The following is a 16,669-nucleotide window of genomic DNA, read 5'->3' as shown; positions in this document are numbered from 1 at the left end:
TTTCATGATGGAATGTTGCTGTGCATGACCCACTTTTTGGCTAGATGGGTCAGAAATCACTCAGGTCATAGTAGGTAGTTCAGGTCACATGGTGACTCAGTGACGCATAGTCAAACATTCAGTTTCCACCAAAGCCCTGTAACAGGCCAAGTGCTGTCTCTCAAAAGGAGGGTAGCTATCTGCAGGAGATGACAGGGCCTTGATCCCAAATCCTAGAGGCTTCCACTGTGATTCACCTATGGAGCTTCCCAAAGGCTAACACCTCAAGCACCGTTGGATCTGCTGGGTCATATGGCCCAAGTGGCAGAGCAGCTTGCACAGCAGCCTGGACCTGTTGTAGAGCCTTCTGCTGTTCTGGACCCCACTAAAAACTGGCAGCCTTTCAGGTCACTTAATAAATGGGCCAGAGTAACACACCCAAATGAGGAATGTGTTGCCTCCAAAATCCAAATAGGCCCACTAGATGTTGTGCCTCTTTCTTTGTTGTAGGAGGGGCCAAATGCTGCAACTTATCCTTTATCTTAGAAGGAATATCTTGACAGGCCCCACACCACTGGACTCCCAGAAATTTTACTGAGGTAGAAGTTCCCTGAATTTTAGTCAAATTTACTTCCCATCCTTTGGCACATAAATGTCTTACCAACAAGTCCAGTGTGTTTGCTACTTCTTGCTCACTGGATTCAATCAGCATAATGTCATCAATGTAATGGACCAGTGTGACATCTTGCAGAAGCAAAAAGTGATCAAGATATCTCTGAATAATATTATGACACAAAGCCGGATAGTTGATATACCCCTGATGTAGGACAGTAAAGGTATATTGCTGGCCTTACCAGCTGAAGGCAAATTGCTTCAGGTGGGCCTTATGGACAGGAATGGAGAAAAAGACATTTGCCAAGTCAATGGCTGCATACCAGTTACCAGGAGATGTGTTAACTTACTCAAGCAACGAAACCATATCTGGTACAGCAGCTATAATTGGAGTCACCCCTTGGTTAAGCTTACGATAATCCACTGTCATTCTCCAAGTTCCATCTGTCTTCTGCACAGGCCAAATGGGAGAGCTGAATGAGGATGTGGTGGGAATCACCACCCCTGCGTCTTTCAAGTCCTTGATGGTGGCACTAATCTCCACAATCCCTCCAGGGATGTGGTATTCTTTCTGATTTGCTATTTTTCTAGGTAGTGGCAGCTCTAATGGCTTCCATTTGGCCTTTCCCACAATAGTAGCCCTCACCCTACCAGTCAGGGAGCCAATGCGGGGGTTCTGCCAGCTGCTAAATATGTCTATACCAATTATGCATTCTGACACTGAGAAAATGACCACAGGATGAGTCCGGGGACCCACCGGGCCCACTGTAAGTCAAATCTGAGCTAAAACTCCATTGATTACCTGACCTCCATAAGCTCCTACTTAAACTGGAGAACCACAATGACAGTTTGGGTCCCCTGGAGTCAAGGTCAGCTCAGAGCCAGTGTCCAGTAGTCCCTGAAATGTCTGATCATTTCCCTTTCCCCAATGCACAGTTACCCTGGTAAAAGGCTGGAGGTCTCCTTGGGAAAGGATGGGAGAAAGATTCATTGCATAAACTGTCAGTAATGTAGTGGGGTCCTTCATCAAGGGGACCCGGCCTCCCCTTCCTTCAAGGGGTTCTGGGTCTGTAAACTGGCTCAAGTCTGCAAATTGATTAAGGGGCCATGATTCTCTGTTTTCATAATTCAGATTAGTATCTTGTCCACTTGACCTAGAAGTTTTCCATTTGTATAATGTAAGTAGGAATGTGGTAGGCTTCCTACCAATTTCACTCCTAGGAACACTGTGATTATTTAGCTGATGCCAGAGCTCTACACAAGTCAGACTATTCTTATTGCCGCTTTGACTCTGCTGTCCATTACAGTAGCTATGGCCACCTTGCCTTTGACAGTTGAGTGCTGCCACATGGCCCCTGCCACCTTGGGATCCAATTATTCCCATTGTATTTAAATTTTGTAGCTGAGTGACTGCGGTTCCCACAGTTAGATCTGACACACAGAGAAGAGCAATACAGGGCTCTTCAAAGATGCAGGTGCTGCCCTCAAAAATCTATTTCTTAAGGAATTGGTCAAGAATATATCTTCTGGACCCTCCCAGTTGGGATAAGTAGGTCTAAAGTGACTAATCCACTCCACCATCCCAATCTCCCTAAGCCTCTGGATCCCTTCCTCTACATTAAACCAAGGGAGATCAGGCATTTCCAGCTCACTCACAGTGGGCCATCTTTTAATCCACATTTTAGCTCAACAAGCAAATAAACTATTAGAACTTTCTTTAACTCCCCAAGCTGTAACATTAAATGTAGAGTCCTTACTTAGTGGGCCCAAATCAGTAAATTCAGCCTGATCCAACTCTTATGTTCCTTCCACCATTATCCCACACCCTTAATATTCATTCCCATGCCTGTTCTCCAGATTGCAGTTTACATAAATTAGAGAATTCAAACAGTTCTTTTCGAATGTAGTGCATCTCCTCATGGGTCACACTCTCCACCTCACCTCTAGGGGCCCACCAAGACTTTAGTCTAGTTATAGGCCTAGAAGCAAACAGAGGTGTTGGGGGTGGCTTCTGAGGAGAATCAACATTATTTTGCCTGGCAACTGCCTCAGGGAAGGCAATTACTGTTGCCTCAGGCAGCGCAGGGTTTATCTCTTCAGACAAAGGTGGAAAGGCTGATAGCAGCATGGGTGGGGGAGGGGATGTTGCCACCACTGGGGATGGAGAAGCTGTTCCTTCTGGACAAAAAGGTTCATCAGAGTTTACTAACTCAGTTTCCCTGACTTCATCAGGGTCCTCCCACATGTCCCCATTCCAAGTTGCCAGGCTCCATTCTTTTCCAATCAATGCCCTCACTCTAACAGTAGACACCTGGTGAGGCTGTGCATGCATCTTTCATTGCAGGTCAGCCACTAGCATGATAACAACTTGTGTCTGTTTTTCCACAATTTCAGCTCTTTCTCTATAGAAGTTAAGACTTTCGCTCAGGGCAGTCTTAGCAGATTTGAGGCTCAGTATCTGCTTCTGAAGCCTGGAGACAGAATCCCTGAGCTTATCATTTTCTTTCATCACTTTGTCCCTGAACTTAGGAGCAACCGACCAGCTTCATTATGTTCCTTGTTTCTCCACATATGGTCAAAGGCATTATGTATAGAGTCACTAAACTACTGGCCCCTCACAAGTGAAGAATCAGGAGTGTCAAATGCATTTATTTTGCATAACTCTCTAAACAGTTCATGCCAAGCACTATCAGTGTTCTCCATACTATTAGAAGTAGAGTCCTTAGCATTTTAGGGTCTAATCATCTTAAGCAGCCAACTTCAGAAACCCCAAAACCAATGAAAGAACTCCATCCTTCATATTCTGTTCCTCTAGAACCACTCCTGGTACCAAAATCTGTATTAGTCAAGGTTCTCTTAGAGGGACAGAACTAATAGGATCTATATCTATATAGTGGAGCTTATTAAGCATTACCTTACATGATCACAAAGTCCCACAATAGGCTGTCTGCAAGCTGAGGAGCAAGGAGAGCCAGTCCAAATCCCAAAACTGAAGAACTTGGAGTCTGATGTTCCAGGGCAGAAAGCATCCAGCACAGGTGAAAGATGTAGGCTTGGAGACCAGACCCATCCCTCCTTTTCATGTTTTTCTGCCTGCTCTATATTCCCTGGAAGCTGATTAGATGGTGCCCATCAGATTAAGGGTGGATCTGTCTTCCCCAGCCCACTGACCCAAATGTTAATCTTTTTTGGCAACACTCTCACAGACATACCCAGGATTAATACTTTGTATCCTTCAATCCAATCAAGTTGACACTCAGTATTAACTGTCACACCTCCAACTGAGGAAACAGTGTGGACAAAATATTCACCTAAAAGAACCTGTGATTCTTTTACATATTTGGCCTCTCTGCTAATCAAAGCATATTCGGCCTCTCTGGTAATCAAAGAAAATGCTAATACAAATAACTACGTATGTTTCTTATCTACAGAATTAACTATGATTTTAAGTTTACTGTTTAATTCTGGCAAGAGACTCTGAGATAAACACTGGTACTCCTGATTGGGAAGAAAGTAAAGGTTACAGCCAGAACTTATGAATGTATCAAAAGCTTTAAATGCATTTCTAACCTTTGATTGAGTAATTCTGCTTGTCAGAATATATGCTAAGGAAAAAATTATGAAATCCAGATATTTATGTTCATATGATTATCACAGCACTATTCAACTAGCAAAGAAAATGAAACAACCTAGTAATTAAAATGAGTTAAAGAGCTTTTCTACTTTTATATGAGGAAATGCTCATGACATAATGTTTGGTAGTAAAAGCTCAGCACTTGAAATCACATATTCAGTAAAGTCTCAAGAGTATAAAGCAAATATTCATAAATGCGTAAAAAAGACTAAAGGTAAATGACTTTAATGTGCTAGAGATTGCAAGCAGTTCTTAGGGTTTAGGTAACTTTTTGGCTTTTTCTTTCTTTATTTTTTTTTTCTTTTTGCACAAAGAGCATGTGTTACTGTGATGAGGGGCAAAACCTTCCACTAAAGGCCAAGTAACATCTACCCACCACCGTCTGTAAGGGCTCACCCAGGAGACAGCAACAGCAGCAGGAGACCTCCAACTCTGCTCCCAATAAGGAACTAGCACTGAGGATTTGGAAGGCAGTTTCCCATGAGCAGTTGCTTCCCTGAAGAGGAAGAGAAAATTCATCTCCAGGACTGGATCATACCATCTCACACCTTGGAGGGCTCTGTAGCTTGTATCAGCCACAGCACAGTCAATGAAGACACAGCTAGAACCGTCCATCCCGGCTGCACTGCAGAGCAAGTTCTTGTCACTGCGCTGAACTTCTGGGTTCTCATCTTTACAATGAACTCTTGGCAATACTCTGTTTAAGAGTATTTATGGGAACTAGACAAGATAAGAACTGGTTTATTGTTGTAAGATATAGCTGAGTTTTTTTTTTAACTTCATTAATAAATATCCAACACATGAAGACAAACTAATAATACATTTCTTGACTTATGTCAGACTGTTACCATATAATTAAATTTTTCACATAATTATTTTCCCTTCTTGAGTCATTTATTTAACATTACACACTTTCATAGTTAAATTTTCTAAAATATATCAAATGTTTTCCTGTTAGCTAATTTGCTACACACTAAAACACACTATTTACTTTCTTTTTCAAATGACTTGGGGTCCTTACTATGAACAAAGTATGTGTTAGAGGAGGAAGGGGGCCAACATCTTTAAGTAACTCTAGTGTACTCTCATTGTAATTACCTCATTAATTATTATCGAATATATTACTCACAACGGCCTAACTTTGCAGATTGCTCCAATTTCCAGGCTGAGAAAATTGAGGCTCAGAGAAAGAAAGTAAAATGCTGAAGGTTACACAGCTAGTAGGCAGTAGAGTAACTAACCCAGATTGAGTTCCAAAGCCCCGGCTCTTTAATAGCTCAAGGAACTGTCACTTCCTCCTGTGATGACTGGAGCTGAGATTGCTTTAGTTCTGTAACAAATGCTACTTCGTTCTTGTATCTGACCTCTGCAGTTTGTGGGGCTTTCAACTTTCGCTGTTTCGTTAGTTAGTTTATTAATTTTTGGCTTCTTTTCTGTAAGGAATTCTCTGCAACATTTTGATGCCTTCAACCTGTCTTACCCTAAGAAATTAAGGAAATCTCTTATGATTATGTCTAAGGCCAGTAGGTTCTAAATGAGTCTGTAAAAGTGACTCCTCTAAATGTGCTACAATGACCTAATGACTTGTCCTTTGTTACCCGGCAGGACTTTCTGCTTCTTTCCAACTTTCCAGCTGCATTTCAGATAATTAAAGTTATTTTCTCTCAGGACAGAGGAGCGGGACTACTGTTCCACCTAGACATATATGTATGTATTACCAAAAAAAAAAAAAAAGTTCAACTGTTAAAGCAATCACGGGTGCAGTGGCTCACACCTGTAATGCCAGCACTTTGGAAAGCCAAGGTGGGCGGATCACCTGAGGTCGGGAGTTCCAGACCAGCCTGACCAACATGGAAAAACCCCGTCTCTACTAAAAATACAAAATTAGCCAGGCGTGGAGGCATATGCTGGTAATCCCAGCTACTCGGGAGGTTGAGGTAGGAGACTTGCTTGAACCCAGGAGGCGGAGGTTGTGGTGAGCCGAGATCACACCATTGCACTCCAGCATGGACAACAAAAGCAAAAACTCCGTCTCGGAAAAAATAAATAAATAAATAAATAAAAATAAACAAATTAATCATTGCTTATTTCTGTTTATTAAATGCCTTTTCTGTTCCCACTGTGATTCTACAATCACTGCCTCTGTAAAACCCCGGAATGCAGGTGTTCTTGCCTCCATTTTATAGATGAGGAAATCAAGACTCAGGGCTTCCCCACCAGGCCAAAGGCATTCCGTGAGTAGTTTATTTCAATTCAGCACGGCTGTGCTGCACATGGCAGTTGGAGTAAAGATGTATCAGCATCGGAGGTTCTTCATGATCTAACTAAAGTGAATCATGAGTGCTTTCCCACTGCGTCAAGAAAGCCTGGAGTTTGTGCAGCCCGGCTAGATGTGAGCAAAGCCTCTGTGTTGCATATCTCCAGGGCGCAGCCTCTCATTGTATTCAGTGCAGATGACAGCCCCAAAGGCACCGCCCATACATTGTACAGACAGCTAGTCTGGCTCTCCGGATTGTGCAGGATAGGCCTTAATGGCAGAAGGTAGGGGAGGGGAAGGCGTCACAAAAGTGTTTGGGAAGCTATAAAGTAAACAATGAGAAGCAGCACAGGAAGGTTCAGACATCACACAGGAGAAGCACAAGGTGTCCCCCTGGTGGGGGGGATTTAAGACAAGGGCCTCAAGTTCCCTGCCCTTGTCTCTGGGCAGAAGGGGCTGATAATGCTATGATACATTTTTTGTAGGTGGTGCCATTTGACTGCATTTAACCAACAAAGATATATATCGAAATCCACGTGGAGGTTTTCATGGCAAAAGTAGAGCGAATTCACAACCTGCACTGTGTCTGGCAACTTCAGACAAAAACAATGGGAACAAATCACGACCCTTGTCCAGCAATTCTTCCTGTTTTGGAATGATCTTTGCTTAACAGCCCATCCATGGGTACAGGGCCCCCAAAGGCCAACAAGACAGGGACTCTCTCCAGGGACAAATGCCCCGCGGCTGGCTCAGAGACGCCGCCCAGCTATCCAGCGGCCGCGCAGCCAGCCAAGATTTCAACACAGGTCTGCCCTATTTGGTCACCATCCCCGACAGTGCTGGGCCAGGCCATCATGTCACATTGGGGAGTTTTCCCTGCACTCCAAGGGGAATTCTCAACCACAACCTCTGTATCCGGTAGTGGCAGATGGAAAGAGAAACGGTTAGAAAAGCGCGGTACTTGCGCAGGAAAGTTGGAGCAAAGAAGAGTTCAGAAGTGGGCGGGTGTGTGTTTAAAAAAAAAAAAAGGGGGGTGGAAACCCCACCAGCCAAGTCTGCAGAAAAAAAATAAACGAAGTCTGCCTATCTCCGGGCCAGAGCCCCTCCCCTCGGCCCGCGCGGGAGGAGTGTGACCCAGGTGCCGCTTCCTCTCGCCGCCGAGGGTCAGGAGCCCGGGAGCGCGACCCTCCCCCGGCCAGGCCCGGCCCGGCCCGTGCCCGCGGTCTCTGCCCGGGCTGACGCCCAGGACCGTGGTCGATGAGAAGCCCCAACAGCACGGCGTGGCCCCTCAGCCTCGGTGAGTACCCGCTGTGGAGAAGGGTCCTGGGGACCCACTGGAGGCCGCGGCCCGCAGCAGCCAGGGGCCGAGCCACGGCCACGGACGCCCGGGTGTCCCGGTCCGTGCCCGGCCTCCAGGCGGAGGAGGCGCCCACTGGGCTCAGATCCCCGACTCCAGCCCCGGTTCCCCGGCGCCTGGGCTGCGCGGAGTCCCTGTCCCGCGTCCCGGACCCCGACGCGCAGCCTCCACGCGCCCGGAGCTGGAGAGGCGGCCAGCCCGCCCTCCCAGGGCGTGTCGCCCGCTTTCTGTTTCTTTGTGCGGGGCATGTGAAGTGTGTGAGGCCAGAATTGTCTCCCTAAAGAACAGTTAGGTAAGAGTTCACATCACAAGTTGCTTCTGTGCTGCTCCCCAGCCAGGGTCCGACCGGCCAGGCTCCGGTGAACTCCAGACAACTCCAGCCTTGCCCAGGGACTTGCTCGCTCCGCTGGGCGCCGCAAAGGCACACAGATGCGAGGGAATCCTGCGGCCTGGATCCTCTGGGGACTTGTAATTCCTCTCTGCTTGTTTTCTCTTTTAAACCATCACGTTTTCTTGCTGATAGGAAATCATATGCGATGAAAGTCTTTGTAGATGCTTGGAAACATTGCTGGGCCTCTTTCTGCCCTCTTCCTCTGCCGTTGGACTTTTGCAATAAAAACTACCATTTTATTTTACCAAAAAACCTAATGCACATCCCTCTTATCCCCCACCCTGCCGCGGTCTGATTCTTAGAGTCTGTCAGAGAGGAGATATCCTGAGCCTATCATGTAACAATGATACCTTATTGATATGATAATGATATGGGTATTGGAGACACCAACTCTTTTATAAGTCTTTGAAATCCAGGAGGTTGTGAGGCCTCACTCCTCACCCCGCCCTAGCTTGGAGCTTGGCATGGAGGAGTGCTGCTTCGGTCTACGTGTGTACACGGCACTCCGTGTGCCTGTGGTTGTGCTTGCGTTAGCCTGGGAGTGCGCAGGCATCAGTGGTGCTTGGGAGCCAGGCCCCTCAGTCTGCACTGGGATCATCTGCACTGCCTATAAACAAGGCAGCCTCTCTTAGCTCCAGTTTCCTCATCTGCAAAGTAGGAATAATAACAGGAGATAACTCATCCAGCAGTAAGAAGTGCATATAGATGTCCCGGCACGGAGACTGACACAACCTAAGTGCTGGATCCGTGCTGGGCATGTTTATATAATTGTATATGAGACTGTGGTTCCCGGAGCACGTAACTTGAGCATATGTTTGTGTGTGTGTGTATATGGCGGGTCCTGGGTTAAAGGGACAGAAGCCACTGTCATTATTCCAATTCAGTCACTGAGGAGGTGAGGCTGAGAGGCATTCCCATGTCTGAAGAGCATGGGCTTGCCTGACCCCCGCCCCCGTGCCCAGCCCAGCCCCAGCAGCCCAAGCAGTTCTCCAGGACTCAGGTTTCAGACCTTCAACACTTGCCTTGGGAGACAAACAGCGGTGCAGCCCTTGCTTGCAAGCCATTCCACATTAGACTTCGGATTGATTTATGGCAGGATCCCTGCTGTGCGAGAACTGCAGGGGGTGGGGGACGGCTACTTCTTGCTGCTAACTCAGACAGGATGTGTCTATATCCTGTCTCAGTTTATGTAGCTGCTCATCAGAGCCAGAGGTTAGAGCCGAGAGGACCCACTTCCGGCAGGCCGGCCTGCTCTGCTCAGCTCAGCTGGGCTAGGCCCCAATGCCACAGTTACTGCGCGTGAGTCACGCACAGCAATCGGTTGCCTTGCCCTTGGATGGAAGGGGTCAAGGCTCAGTGAGAAGACGGCCAGGTTTGGCAGCTTTATATAGAATTCACCGCCTCTGGCAGAAGCAGAGGATTGCATTAAGTGCCAAATGAAATTCCACCTCAGCCATTGCTCAATTCCTCCAGATGTCACTGGCACTGGGAGTCACATGATGCTGGTGGTCAGCAGCTGGACCCTTCCAAGGGGTGCCCGTGGTTGGGCAAGTATTTCTGGGGACTTGCAGAGCTCCCTGGGGAGCAAAGTGTTGTGAAGTACAAGGCATTCTGCCCTTGTAGTGGGAACATGTGAACCCATCTGCAGTGAGTAGGAAGAGGTCCCCTCAACAGAGGTGAGAGGTTGGGCCAAGCCAAGTCATCAGTTTGCCTCTTCAGGTGGCAGACCTGTATGTACATCTATGCCTCGAGTGCCTGTCTGAGGCCACAGCCAAAACATCTTCCAGTAACTGAGCACACGCAATGGGCCAACAAGCACTCTCTAAATACAAAACCAAACAAACAGTAAAGTTAACAGTGAATGAAGAGTTAAAAATAGGAGAAAGACACCTTCTCCCTACCTCAATGGCAATTACTTTATTTATTGAGGATAATCCTTCCAGAAGTAAATTTGCTGATACAAATATTTCTTATTTTACATAATAAAAATGCATTTTATGTATTTACTTCATCTTGTTTTTTTCCATCAGAATATCTCTTAAAGGTTATACCTTGTTATTTTCTTTAACCAATTCCTCTGGTGATGGGCATTTAAGCTGTATGCAGACTTCATTTAATTTTTTAAACCACACACAGTACTCCTGTGACAATGAGTAAGGAGGATTTTACATGCCATGCGTGTGTCTGTAAACTGTTAGGATAAATTCTCCCACCTCAGCATTTGATTTCTGGGACAAAGTGTGTATCCACTTAAAATGTTAGTAGGTCTTAAGAAACTACCCTCCTAAAGGTCACACCGGTTTCTCATGCTCACAAATAGCCTATGAAAGTCACTATTTCCCTGCATCCTCACTCACACTGCATTTTTTATCTTGGCCAAACTGAGGGGTTAAAAAAAAAACAAAAAACAAAAAAACGCTGTCACTTTGGAATGAGCCTCTATAATTAAGTGAGACTGAGCATGTTTTCTTACTTCCATAAGAGGTTGTATTACTTTTCTGGGAAGTGTCGGTTGATGCCTTTGTCCATTTCCTGTCAGCACCCCACCCCCGTGAGGAAACGTGCCTCAGAAGTGAAAGGACGTGTCCTCATCACATGACGAGTGAGAGGCAGAGCAGAGGCCAGAGCAACATCCGTGCTGTGGAGTCAGCCCTGGGTTTGACTGCCCTCCAATGTTCACCAGCTTTGGGAGAGAGAGGAAATACCTCAGCACCTCAGTTTTCCCATCTGTGAGTGGGAATGATAACAGCCACTTCCCCAAAGTCACCCGATGAGCAACAGCAGAAGGGCCTGGACCTGCTCCCAATGACAGAGGCTTGGGAGGTGGCTTTTGTTAGCGGAATTTATTGGAGCAAACCTGGCCTGTGGATGCTGGTAATTTCAGGAGTCACCCTCCAGACAACTGTTGTTTTTAGCTTTTGATAAAATAACAGCAAACTTAGATGCCAAGCCCTGGTAAGGGGCTTTCCTGGGTCTCCCCTGCACACCTGCTATGATAGGCATTTTCTTTCCTTTTCTTTTTTTTTTTTTTTTTTTTTTTTTTAAGACAGAGTCTTGTGCTCTGTCACTCTGGCTGGAGTGCAGTGGTGCGATCTCAGATCGTTGCACCCTCCACCTCCTGCGTTGAAAAGATTCTCTGCCTCAACCTCCCAAGTAGCTAGGACTACAGGCATGCACCACCACACCAGGCTAATTTTTGGATTTTTTGTAGAGACTTTTGGATGAAACATCAGAGGCTCGGGGGGAGATAAGCCACCACAGGGCACCCAGGCACTGAGGGTGCAGCCAGGCTGTAGATACAAACTGCCAGACCCCACAGGCAACTGAGGCCAACCCAAGGGGAGTGTTCTAGGGTATGTGGGCCCACAGCTTGTATGTGCCAGGTAGGGCACGCTGCTGTGGATCTGCACACCGAGGAACTGCATGCACAAGCACTCAGGACCTGCCTGCCTCCCCCAGCTCCTCAGCCGGGCCTGTGTCCTACCCCAGTCTACCGTTGTGTCCATGCTCTGCTTTCTGTGGTCAGACCTAGCCTGCGCTGTGCCGCTGCTGCCCTTGCCCGCCTCAGCAGCTGGCTCGGGGTGGCCCTCGAGCCCTCCCTCACGCACCATCCCAGGCTTGCTGGCTTTCCAGCTGCACCCCTCACAACTGCTCACATCAGGCCCCTCAACACTCCGCGGGTCCGGCGCACACTCACCTGCCGGTCTTCCAGGACCCAGTTTCCCAAGCCTAGAAAACGACCCACCACATCCTTGGGCACAGTTTGCAGCCCTGACAGATTCCTGAGTCTGCCTCTTCCCAGAACTCTGACCTCCCCAGGGGCTCTGTGACTCTGCCTGTCCCCCACTCAGGGCCTGTCACAGAGAGGGGTTTGCTGAGCCACTTTGAGGCAGGTGGATGATTGCAGGGATGACCCAGGGCCCACGGTCCCAGGACTGCCACCATTCCAATACCAAAAGAGCCTTTAAAAAGCCTTCACTCAGGAGCTCCTGGTCCAGAATTTGGCATGGACTTGGAGGCCAGTAAATACTAAGTTGAAATGGACAGGAGTCAACCCCAAACAAATTCTAAAGGCACAGTTGTTGGGCCCCAGGAATCCCACCTAGTCCTTCCCACCTTCTCACCCAGCTGGGGTTCATTTTCATATCCACTCCCTTCCCCTACCCCACCTCCCTCTCATCTTGGCCTGGGGTTTTCTTCAGATCCTTACATAATCGGAACTTCTGACAGAATGCTGGCTCCTGCCCTTAGTTACTATACATCTTCATTTTTCTACATTCTTCCAGAACAATGTTCCTATACAAAATCTCAACCCGTGGCAGAAACTGGCAAGAGCCCATTTCCCATGTGCAGGCAGAGCCAGGCCCAGAACTCTCTATGGAATTGCATTCTAGTCTCTCTTGCTTCTGCTTATGCATGTGAAAGCCAGATGCCCCTTCTCTCCCTCTCTCTCTCTCTCTTTTTTTTTTTTTTTGAGATAGAGTTTTGTTCTTGTTGCCCAGGCTGGAGTGCAATGGCGCAATCTTGGCTCACCGCAACCTGCGTCTCCTGGGTTCATGCGATTCTCCTGCCTCAGCCTCCCGAGTAGCTGGGATTACAGGCGTGCACCACCATGCCTGGCTAATTTTGTATTTTTAGTATAGACAGGATTTCTCCATGTTGGTCAGGCTGGTCTCAAACTCCCGACCTCAGGTGATCCACCCTCCTCGGCCTCCCAAAGTGCTGGGATTACAGGTGTGAGCCACCGTGCCCGGCCTACCAGATGCCCCTTCTCTTATTGCCAAAACACTGTGGTCACACACTGCTTGGAGCCCAGCAGGCACAACAGTGACCCCTTTCCAGGGCTCAGGGGAGGAAGCTCCGTTTCGGGGCATGTAGAGCCAGCCCTGGGCAGGGTGGCCTTGGTTATCTCCCTGCATCCCTGGCACACCCTGATGGCGCTGTTTATCTGCACTTTGCACATGATGGTCTTGACTGACACATCCTCGCGGAGAGCCACTGCCAGGGCGCCTCGAACCCGCTGCTCCCACACGCAGTGGGCATTCTTACGAGGGGCTCAAGCACAGGGTCTCCAGCTGACCCAGCCCAGCACTGCCACTCTTCCTCCTTGAACTCTGGAATGGAGAATCTTCACATTTTGTCAGCAGCCAATGGGCACATGTATTCTCAGCAGAGTCTTAAAAAGGGGGAAATTATGGGTTGCCAGATCAAAACCTGATAAAACAATGATGCCTCTGGTATGGGGCCCAGCCAAGCCCTTCTCTTGTCTTCACCGGGCAATGGGCCCACTGGGTGTGAAATCCACTTTCACTTGAGAAACTCATCCAGTGCTCTTGCTGAAACCTACACACAGGCCTTAGTAATGCTCGAAGCTTCAAGTTCAGGTTCCCCTTCTGTATTTTTTTTAAACCTTTAGCTCAAATAGACTTTGTGTCAATTTGCTAGTGATAAAGGGTTAGCTTTGAAATCTGAGGATGAGGTTTTGGGTCTGGATCCACTATGAGCTGGCTGTGACCTGGGACAAGTTGCTGGTCCATTGTCTGGGACAGGGATGGCTTCACAGGGATGGGACCCGCCCAGCAGGGTCCTGCACTTCCTTGGTTTAACACTCTGTCACTGCTATCTTCAAATTCTTCTCTTTCGAACAAGGGGCCTCATGTTTTTATTTTGCACTGGTCTCTGCAAATTCTATAGCTAGTCCTGATCCTGTCAACGGAGCTAACAATAGTCTCTACCTCAGGACTTTGTTCGGAGGATTCAGTGTATTCTCATAGATAAACATCCTAGTGTAGTGCCTGGTATGTGCTCATAATTGTGCTTAATTGCTTCCGCTCACTGAGTGCTTGCGTGTGTGCTTAAACACCAGCTTCCTCCCCACTGCCCTGCTCCCTCCTTGCTCTCCAGACTCCTCAAATGTTTGCCCCTTTGCCACTGAAAATCATACCCAATGACAGGGGGCCATCTGCATCTGTGTGGTCCCACAGAGACCAGGGCAAGGCCCTCTCGCTCCCGATGCTGCTCCTTCATGGTTTTTATTATTTTTGTTTTTCTTTTGAGATGAAATCTTGTTCTGTCCCCAGGCTGGAGTGCAGTGGCATGATCTTGGCTCACTGCAACCTCCGACTCCCTGGTTCAAGCAATTCTCCTGCCTCAGCCTCCTGAGTTGCTGGGATTACAGGCATGTGCCGCCACGCCAGGCTAATTTTTGTATTTTTAGTAGAGATGGGGTTTCACATTGTTGGCCAGGATTGTCTCAATCTCCTGACCTCCTGATCTGCCCGCCTTGGCCTCCCAAAGTGCTGGGATTACAGGCAGGAGCCACCACGCTCGGCCTCCTTCGTGTTTTTATCCAACAGTCAGCACTGCAGTGGAGACAGCCCGGAAAACACACGCAGGCCCTGCTGTTGGCCACACGCGCCAGCTGTGTGACGGGGAGCAAGCCTCTTACCTTCCGGGGCTCCATTTCCTCACATCACCCTGGAGAGAAGTCATCTTTACCCCCACCTCATCTGGGCACCAGCCCCTCAACCACTCATACCTGGGCCGTCTCGTTCTCCATGGAGAAGAGTAGACTCTTTGAAAGCACCCTATGGGTGAAGGAATGAGTGAATGAGTCAGCAAACAGATGGAGGGATGTGAAGGTCCATCCATGTAGGCAAGCAGGGTCTGCAGAGAGTGCCCTGGGCCCCAGCATTCACTGCACCCTCTCCCTGCCCTGGGCGAGGCCCTGACCCTGGTGCACTCTAAGCTCCTCTCAGCTCAGGCCCTGACCTCTCCCCTGCCTGCCAGTGCCCCTCCCCTGAGTGTGAAGGGCTGGCCTCCTTCCCTCGGCTCACCTGGCCCTAATGTGCTCTACCTTTCAATGTCTTCTTTAGGCAGTCATTTCTCCTTTCTCCTTCATGCTCCCCTTTGAATGGGCTTTGAGCTGGGTCTCTCTAAGGTTCTGGTCTCTCTCTCTCTCTCTGTCTCTGGAGAAAGCTCCTTCTCAGCCTTTTCCAGCTTTTCCAGGTCCCAAACTCCTGGGAGGGGAGCCAGGCCTTGCTTGATCATGCCCCAGATGGACTTGTCATATGAATCCCTTTCCTTCAACTTCTGCAAAACTTCTTATTTTAGTGAAATTAATTTCAGTTATGGTTGAAAATCCTGAGTATTCCCTTTTTAAAAAATTTTCATAGTCTTTTTTTTTTTTTCTTTGTCACTGATTCTCTACACTATCCTGAGCCATCCTCCTCATCTGGTGACTGTAGCCCTGTCTCAGAGAGTAGAGACGAGGCTCCGCTCCACAGACGCCATCTCATTTAGCCCTCTGGCAGCCCCAGGGAGGTATTTTTATCTCCATTTTGCATGTGATGATACCAAAACTAGCAAGTGGATGTGACTTCCAGAGAACCTACCAGCCCCTCACACCTCCTCCTCCTCCCCCTCTACATTGAAGGCTCAGCCAGGGTCTGACCCCTGGACGCAGTGCTCAGAGACCACAGTGCTTCTAGAGGCCCACAACAGTGTTAGAGCTTCTTTTAAAATCAGAAGGAAGGAAATGAACCTCTAAGATCAAATAGTACATTTGCCTTTATACCAACGCAGCCATACAATATGATTTCTAATATTTGGGAGGAGAAGGGACCCATAAGGTAAAGCACCTTGGCCCATGAAAGTCACCCTGTGACCTGAGCTCAGCCCATTGGAGGTTGAGGGGCCGAAGCCCACTGCCTCTGCTCTCCCTGCCTGAATCTGACCCCAGCCCCCGGGGCTCTGATCCTCCTCTATGTTGGCAGTCCTGGTTCCGTAGCAGTCCTGTCTGTCACGGGAGGACTCCCTGGGCTGGGCATCTGCAGGGGCAGCCTCTACCTCTCCCTGTGGGTCTTCATGAACACAGCTGGAGTAGATGCTAGGGAGGCTCAGGTCATGCACTACTTGCTGTCTTTCTCTCTCTCTCTCTCTCTGTGTCTCTCTCATTTTCTATCTCTATCTTTCTCTTACTCTTTTGGCCTTTTAAGTCAGAAGAATAGGCTACTCTTCACTTACAAGTTTAAAAATAAGTTGTCTTTGCCCTATTTCATTATTGCAGAAGCAATTCATGTTCATTGTAGAATTGTAGGAACAAGATCAAGAGGAAGGATGTAGGAAGAATCTCTATGGGGAAGAGGGTGACTTTGAGATACAGTCTCTTGCCCTGATCTGAGCTTTCAGTTACCTAAGGTACAGTACAGTAAGATACTGAGAGAGAGAGAGAGACTAGTTCATATAACTTTTATACAGTACGTTGTTACAATTGTTTTACTTCATTATTCATTGTTGTTGTTAATATCTTACTGTGTCGAATTTATAAAATAAACTTTATCATAGGTGTTTGCATATAGGAAAACTATCATGTATGTAAGGTTCAGTGGTATCTCTGGTTTCAGGCATCCACTGGGGGTCTTGGAAAGCATCCCCCAT

At 47.9% G+C, this 16,669-nt stretch overlaps 1 protein-coding gene across 3 annotated transcripts in view; it reads left to right on the top strand.

Moving 5' to 3' along the window:
- The first annotated feature begins 7,295 nt into the window (after nt 1–7,295).
- GYPC (glycophorin C (Gerbich blood group)) overlaps nt 7,296–16,669 on the top strand; it is a 37,991-nt gene continuing 28,617 nt past the window's right edge. The window contains exon 1 of one of the 3 annotated variants that reach the window (XM_054477188.2): nt 7,296–7,779. In XM_054477188.2, the coding sequence (XP_054333163.1) occupies nt 7,740–7,779 (40 nt within the window). In that variant the 5' untranslated portion in view covers nt 7,296–7,739. The remainder of the gene's footprint in view (nt 7,780–16,669) is intronic. The other 2 variants (XM_063647327.1, XM_063647328.1) reach the window with 2 other exon arrangements.

This window comes from Pongo pygmaeus, chromosome 11 (assembly GCF_028885625.2).
Source record: "Pongo pygmaeus isolate AG05252 chromosome 11, NHGRI_mPonPyg2-v2.0_pri, whole genome shotgun sequence".
In the NCBI taxonomy this organism is placed as follows: domain Eukaryota; kingdom Metazoa; phylum Chordata; class Mammalia; order Primates; family Hominidae; genus Pongo; species Pongo pygmaeus.
Note: the sequence above shows the minus strand (reverse complement) of the source record. Positions and strands in the feature narration are given on the sequence as shown.